This window comes from Maylandia zebra, linkage group LG20 (genome assembly GCF_041146795.1).
Source record: "Maylandia zebra isolate NMK-2024a linkage group LG20, Mzebra_GT3a, whole genome shotgun sequence".
NCBI lineage: Eukaryota > Metazoa > Chordata > Actinopteri > Cichliformes > Cichlidae > Maylandia > Maylandia zebra.
In genome coordinates this window covers 29,333,136-29,341,466 of record NC_135186.1, presented here as the reverse complement: position 1 = coordinate 29,341,466, position 8,331 = coordinate 29,333,136, and the positions used below count along the sequence as shown (strand labels likewise).

Genomic DNA, 8,331 nt, shown 5'->3' with positions numbered 1-8,331 from the left:
TTTTCAGCCAATGAGGTGCAAGCCGTTGAACGCAGCTACCAATCAACAGCCAGTTGGCTGCTTGGTTACTTCACAGGCAGCCAAGTGACCAATAGGGAAGGGGGCTGCGAGGGACGCGATCGAATTTCCTGACCCCACCCGTGCTGTCTAGAACCCGCTCTGCTCGTGCCCGCGGTAGTCCAGAATGAGCAGGAAACGCAAATTTAGTGCAGTAAACAGTAACCTTCACTAGGGCCAATAATGTTTTAAGGCGCTGATACAATTTACAGCTATTCCTTAAAAAAAAATCTTACATTTCTTTCTACTTTGGGTAGGTCACCGCACTGTGTGCCACTTTACGGTACGGTATATGACATTTTCATTTCAGCCATGAAGCTTGCAGCCACGGAGACCACAAGAAAAAAGTACTTATTTGTTTTATTTTGTTTTACACACGCTTAAGTTCCTGTGTTAATATAAATACGCTTCTAAATCAAATATTCATTACTAGTAGAGGCTTATTAATGGGTATCGTCAAGGGAGTCTATCTTGTCGTAAATCCTTAACTAACCAATCAGCAACATTGACAGAATGCTAGAATTTTATCTGCAAATTATACTCTCCTGTAAGAAAAAAATGAACTTTTATTTCAATGCGAACGCACTATCGATACCGTTTAGTGAAAACTGAAATTATATGTGGCATTTTCTGTCTTAGAAGTATTTGTAAATGCCTTTACTTCCAGTCACCCTCAACACTATCTTGAGCGCCCTCTCCTGGTGTTCTACGTGAGTTGCAGTCAATATCTGTGCAATGGAATTAACGGGAAGCGGAGTTTTTAGACAACTTTCTTTATGAACAACCACACAGTGAAATAAGGCACTAAGAATATTTATGTACAAAACCAGTGTACAAAAAAAAAAAGAAACTAGACACTCAAACGGTGCATTAAACTTAAAATAACCAGCCATGTTTATGCATGGTTTAAATTAGAAATTGAATGCAAGTATTTGTGAATAAAAGACATCCCTAATGATACCACAATCCAGATAATTGAATCCAATTTAGGATTGATTGATAATAATTTCAAATTTAATTTAAGTCATTGTTAAATGTGGGCATTGAAGCAGCCTGGACTGCAGCCAGCTTCACACGTTGTTCTAGAAATTAAATGAATAAAAATAGAATCATGAGGTCCACACTTTCAATATCTTTTGTAAACCAGAGTTCACATCCAAATAAAATTTCAGCTTTATGTATTCATTAGTTGGGTAAATCTCATTTAGGAGAGGAAGTGAAACATATTTCTCTGCAACACCTGAGCTTCCTCAGGATATAATTCCTTTTTACTGGGTTATGATACATTTTGTCTAATAAAATATTTCTGATAACTTTGTTTGTGCACCTGCTATCACAAAAGTCAATTATTGTCAGTCTGGGAGAAGTCCTAGAGTACACAGTGTCTTCTTTAATCATTGATCTCAGAGGGACCCTGATGGCTCTTGTCAATGTTTTATAACTCTTAGCAGTGCATACTAACTTGAATTTTTTTCAGTACACCTCAGGCTGTAATAGATTACCGTTCTAATCCATAAAATGAGCTACATCCGTACACAGATATCGTACCAAGTCTAATGCATCTGGAGTTCCACACAGGTGTGTTGTGTGGACAAAAGGTATGGCTATAGATTCATTTCCAGTAGAGAATGACCTGCTGATAGAAATCTGTGAGTTTAACTGATAAAGAACTGCAAACAAAGTCTGTTTGAGCCCCTTTTCCAAAAATCACACTGGGAATAACGTTCAAAAGTAGTGTCTGTTCAGAATGAAGGTTCTAAACCATCTCAGTTTGAAGTACTATTCGTATTATTTAAAAAAATGGCATTAGCCCCAACATCTTTATAATTTTTAACCATATCACATGTTACATTTATGCCTCCAATGGTGTAGTGGTTAACACGTTTGCTTAGCAAGAAAATTTGGCTGGCTCAATTAACCAGACACAGCCATCCATTTTGGAGTGTGTGTCCATAAGCACATCTGTTGTAATAAATAAATAAATAAGCATTAAAAACCTATGCCAAATCAAACACGTGGTGCTATGTGGAAACGGAGTAGCTGAAAGCTGCTTTTATTGCTTTGCTATGTCCCTCTGCGGCAATCAGTTTAAAATGAATATTTTGAACTGGTTTATATTTCTTATACCAACACAAATATTCCTATTTTCAGTTCCTATCTCATCTGTATAATTCCATAACATTTCACTTCCTTTTAAATGTGTATTACATATTGACTGCATCGGGGACTCATGCAGAGCCAGTATCTCACATTTATTTATATTCAGCTAGAGACCTGAGGCTTTGGTGAAGTGGTTGATCACATGGAAGGTAAAAGGGAGTTAATGAGTTCATTTTTCAGATAGAGGGTTGTGTCATCTCTCTTTTTTTGACACATCGTGAAATTTTAAACCAAAACCTTCATGACTCAGTTGGTTTTAACAGGTCATAAAAACTTCACACCTATAGAACATTTTATGGATCAGTTAGTGGTTTTAGATCCACAGAATAAGATAAATTCAACTGGGGTTCCTCAAGGGTCTGTCCTCAGTCCTTTATTCCTTAACCTTTACATGGTTCTGCTTGTTACTATCATAAGGAATCATAATATATCCTGCCATTCCTACACAGATGATGTACATTTGTACTCAGCATTTTCCTCTGATGATCTTACCTGCACTGATGACATTAACTGCTGGATGCCTCCAAACCTTTTAGAACAGAAACAAAACAGAAACTTTGTTGTTGATCCAAAAAGTCAGAGACAGAAAAATGTGGTCATATTTGTCATCCCTTTCTCTGAAATACAGCGTGAAAAACAGCAATGTTACCATTTTGGACAGTGTTCTCAGTTTTGATGATCATGTTGATATTCTATTATCACATCATGCACTGTAGATCTATGTGTTTGTTTTTTTGTCTTGTATGTTAGGCACTCTGACAAATCTGACCTTTTGTCATCTGTTTTTTCATCACGTTTAAGCCTTCACTGCAACTATGTGTAATCACAGACATCAACTTGGCAACCATTATCAACAAAAGTGTTAAGCTGCTAAATCCTTCAGGTATTCCTTTGTTGACCCCAAATCTTGAGCAAGTGCCACATCACTGCTGAAAACAGGAACAGGTGTTACAGTGATATCTGTCACCTGTGATGCTTCAGCTGCGTATAAGGTTGCCAGTATATGCTCAGGTAAGGTGTCTTAACGGTTCATTGGTTATTTAAAAAATAACGTGACACATTATAAGATTTAAAACAACATGTGGCAGGTAATCCCTCTGATCCCCAAAGAGGAAAAATTAAAACCTAGAGATGGTTGTTTGGGAAATCCCAGTAGATCAGTAGTTTCTGAAATATTCAGACCAGCCACATTCAAAGTCATTTTAAAACACCTTTCTTCCACATTCTGATGCTCAGTTTGGACTTCAACAGGTCATCTCGACCATGTCTACATGCATAAATGCACTGACTGATTAGATGTGTGCGTTAACGAGCGGTTGAACAGGTGTACCTAATAAAGCGGTCAGTGAGTGTGTATTCTGCTACAAATAGGTCAGTGTATGCACAAACAGTCTCTGGGGGCCAAAAGCTCATACTTCAGACAGTTCTTCTTACTCTTGATGACGTCAGTGCCAGGGGAAATCCTTATATGGTCTTCGCAGTGGGCGCAACAACCTCACCCCTGATATTCAAATATTTACCAGGAACAGCCAATCAGAAGAAAGTTGGATTAAGTCGAGCGAGAAGGAAGCTAAACAGCTTGTTTCAGACAGTGGGCGAAGGGAGGCTTCTCTAGTAGCAGTCCAAACATGAAAATACAAAGCTGGGAATTAGTATAACAGGTTTCCTTTAATCAGAAAAACAGACACAAGTGAGATTAAGTCGAGCGAGAAGGAAGCTAAACAGCTTGTTTCAGACAGTGGGCGAAGGGAGGCTTCTCTAGTAGCAGTCCAAACATGAAAATACAAAGCTGGGAATTAGTATAACAGGTTCCCTTTAATCAGAAAAACAGACACAAGTGAGATTTGTACGGCAAATGCGCCCAGTTTCCGCCATGTGATTGGCAGATTAAATATTTGTCCTAGCTGTAGAAGAAGTGTACCTAATAATGTGGGGAAACGGTGATAGAAGGTTTTGAAAAAGAGGCACCAAAAGTGTTTCACAAATTAGTAACAGCTCAGCTGTGGGTGTGTGTAAGAGTCTGTCCCTTTACATAAATCTCATTTTAGTAAACTTGAAACAAGCGGATAGTTCTTTTAAATGTAAAAAAGAGAAAATGTGTATACGTTATTATTCAGTGATTTAACAGCTCAGGTCTACTTGAAATCAGATTGGATGTTGGCCAGGAACTCAAAACCTCGGTTTTGAGTCAGTTATAATGACTCTTGTCACCAGCAGGTGGCAGTAAGACTTAATCCATAACTATGTCTCTTAACTTCGCTGTTCACGCTGCATCTCGGGTTTCTTACAAGTCGCCCCCACCACACACACCCACCACCACCACCATCTCCGGTTCTCCATCAAAGGACCTTTTTTGGGAATTCTTTCCTTATCGGAATTGCATGTCTAAGAAAACAGATAGTGCTGACTGTAAATCCAATTCAGAGGCCACGTGTGACTGGTAACACTGGGATGTTGGGCTTTATTCTAGATTGTATGTTCTGGGAGAATTGTTATCTTTGCGCAGTGAGCCTGGGTTCAGACGTGGAGCCACCGGACTGTCATAGGTAGACATAGACCAGATTCACTAAATTTCTCATTACACCCACCTTGACCCTGATACAGTGCTGGAAGAGATGTATCATCTTATAGGGGTCTACCACAGAACAGCATACTGGTTTAATCTAGTCAGCTCAAAGGAAACAGCTGTCAGGGGCTGCGCTCATGAGTATCGTTGTTATGAGACGATTACGCACGAAGTTAGAAAATGGTAAACATGCCGAGTGGAATTTTTCCATTATTGTCGAGTTGATGAGATCTGACTGTAGAGGGCGTGATGGGACCCGATGTCAGAACTGGTTTAAAATAATTCCTAACATATGGTTTTGTTTTCGTTATTGCGCTCTTGGTTAAGTACTCACCGTTGTGCGATAATATTTTCACTTTTATTTTGCTTTTTAAGTTAAGTTTCGTTTTTTTTAAATCATACAAATGATTGCATTTCCTATCTTGACACTCCTGTTGTAGCCAAGTGCTACAATACCACCAAACAAACAGGGAAGGGGGAGAAAGACAGAAAAAACCGCTTAAGTGCTTAAACTTGCTTTTTATTGTGTTCAAGCGCAGTTCAGTGTGCCAAAGATCCTCGAAGAACAGCACAGGTTGTCCACTTGCCTTGCGCGTCACATACCTGAGCTCCGCCCCTCGCAAGAAAAAATAAAACCCCTCGAGACAGGAAGAACCTGTCAATTCCTCTCACTCCCAGAGCACAAGTTCTTCAAAGTAGTTTACTGCATGTTGTCACGGGGGCTATAGACTCACCACATTCAGACGCATCTCACAGCTCAACCCAAAACACTCAGGGCGTCTCACCTCAGCCCTCCATGCTTCTGCAATCCGGCGGGTGTTAAGATCCATGGAAGTGGCCGGCTTCTACGAGGAGGGCAGCTTTGCTATCCACAGTAGAGACAGCGTTATCAGCCCCATCGGCGGCGGCTCATATTGGAGGCTCGGTGACTCGATGACGGAGCTGGGCATTGAAGAGCGGGAGAGAGCGATAGACTTCAGTGTTTACCTGGACTCAGCTTTGCACTACCCGCAGCTGGCGGCGCAGACGCAGCAGCAGCAGGGGGACGTTTTCACAGATTTCTTGGCAGAGAACAAGAGAAGAGTTGCAGCTTTGCAGAACTACAAGAACTACTCGCTACTGAACGAGCTGGAGACGAGCCAGTGCGACAACCTGAGGGACCCCAGGGAGCCCTACGCGCTAGGTTACCCGGAGCTGCAGGAAACCCGCGTGGATAGCGTGCTGAGCCCCGAACTCGGGAGCCGCTACAGACCTGCTGCTGCTGTTGCCGCCGACAGAGAAGACAGTCAGGAAGACGCAAAGATGGAGAACGGCTCGTCTGCTTTTGACATGAGGTCCTACATTCATTACCAGTCCACTAGTGGCAGTCTCGGAAACATCTCCACTGCGTCCTCGACTTGTTCCAGCCCGCCCGGCACACCTGCTCCGTCAGGTAAAAGCAGGTCACCATCGCACAGCGGCAAAATGTCAAGCGGGAAGGCAAAGAAACGTCTGGACAAGGACAGTGAAGAGTACAGGGTGAGGCGGGAGAGGAACAACCTCGCCGTGAGGAAGAGCAGGGACAAAGCCAAAATGCGCAACTTGGAGACTCAACACAAAGTGCTGGAACTGGCCGCTGAGAACGATCGTTTACAAAAGCGAGTGGAGCAGCTGTCCAGAGAGCTGGCCACCCTGCGCAACCTGCTCTCTGCCACCGGACAGTGTTAAAACACACACACACACATTCACACACCGGAGACTCTGCACGGATCTCCGTGCTGTTGTCTGATCATCGGTGGACTTTAAAGGGAATCCACTGTGCTGAAAACGGTACGCTTCACAGGTGAAGACGGCGACCACCAGTTTACAAGGACACTTTGAATGGGACTGAAGGAGTGGGTGCATGTATTGCGCAATCATTCACGACTCTTCACATGTCACCTTAGCTTTATTCTCAGATGTGATTTTTGTTTTCTTTTTGTGTGTGTGTATGCAGTATTTCTGTGCAGGTTTTACGTACATGCGAGTGAATTTCTACATTTTTTGTGTGTATTTGGAGCAGTGGTTGTCAAGGGAAGAGTTGTGCTGCAGTGAAATGATGCAACTCTTTGTAATAGTATTGGCAATGAATGAAATAAGTCTAATTATTTAATATTGAAAGGTGAAATGCTTTAATTGTACTTGATATTTTATTGAATTAAACAGATTTATACTTTGTTTAAACAATTTCACTTGTAAATCTTCTTTTTTTGTCTCTTTGAGGCAGGTGAAGGCTCAGACAGACAGAAAGGGGCGTTTGCTTGTCTAATGCTTACACTCATCATAGACTGACTGTGTAATACCACATATTTCTCTTACAACATATTGCAGATAAGAAACTGGCTCAGCGACAAAGCATATTCCTAATCTTTTAATTGAGGCCTGCGTACTGAAATACACCCCAAAAGAAACATGGAGCAGGAATTTGACGTTTCTTCTTGGAGATGGAGGACATAAAAAAAAAAAGAAACATTACATTATATGTACAGTATTTGCTCATGTGGTGTATTCATGAAGCAGAAAATGGCACCCAGCGGTTTGATCAGAAGGTAAATAGAGAAAAATTGACAAATAAAATAGAAAGATGATTTTTCTTCCTGAAAATTAAGAAAAAAAAAAGCTCTTTGAGTAAATCTGAAAGCTGTAGTGCTTCTGTTTACTTAATGATTGGCAGAAAAGTTCTCATATCCTGAAATACATCCAGGCAATTTATGATGAAACGATACTGCTGAGGGCAGCAAAAAGCATAAAAAAAGACCAGGTCACACTGCACGCAGCACAGAAATGTTGGCTTTATCTTTAGCACACTGCTCTGTCAATAGTCTGCAGGGTCCACTGCCCCAGAGAGGGGTTCAAGGTTGCATGGAAATTAATCAGCAACTAACCTCCTCGCACAACCTGAGGTCACGCTTCAACAGCCAAGATCTGGCTGGCAGCGAGCGCAAACCTTATTTTAACCCTCAAGTCAGGAAAAAGGAAAAATGTAGAAGTTTTTTTTAAAAAATGGAAGTAGGTTAGCTACAACAGACACAATAAGTTGACAAATGGTCTGCAGTGGAATTTACCAAGCCCTGACAAGGCAGTTCACTGTGTGCACAATATGAAACATATCTGTCACAAGCAAGCAAATCCCAGACTGAGCAGATAAAGAAAAGGGAGCACGGTGGGATTTTAAAGGATATCTATGACAATTCAGGGTGGAGAATGTTTTTCAACCCTTTCCTCAAACAGCGAAAAAAAAGTGCCTCTGTTAGGTTTTCTCTTTTTTAAGAAGTGACACATGTACTACACTGACAGTGAAGAGAAAAACGAGGGGAAAAGCTCACTTTATCTTCTCTTAATGAAGCATAAAAACTATGTGATGCTGTTTGTGTGCAGTGAGAGATGACATTTAGGATATTTCAACACACTCCATGATGAACAGTTTAGCTTTTAACTGTTGTGCAATATCCTCCCTTTCCAGCACATCACCCCACGAAGAATGCTACACCCACATTTAAATAAGACATTGTTGTACTCTATGTTCACGA

General features: G+C 41.2%; 1 protein-coding gene across 1 annotated transcript; it reads left to right on the top strand.

Annotated features, from left to right (window-relative positions):
• Nucleotides 1–5,433: 5,433 nt before the first annotated feature.
• Nucleotides 5,434–6,988, top strand: cebpb (CCAAT enhancer binding protein beta). The gene has a single exon (XM_004546430.3). The coding sequence runs from the start codon at nt 5,612–5,614 to the stop codon at nt 6,488–6,490; it is 879 nt and encodes a 292-aa protein (XP_004546487.1). The 5' UTR covers nt 5,434–5,611; the 3' UTR covers nt 6,491–6,988.
• Nucleotides 6,989–8,331: the final 1,343 nt, after the last annotated feature.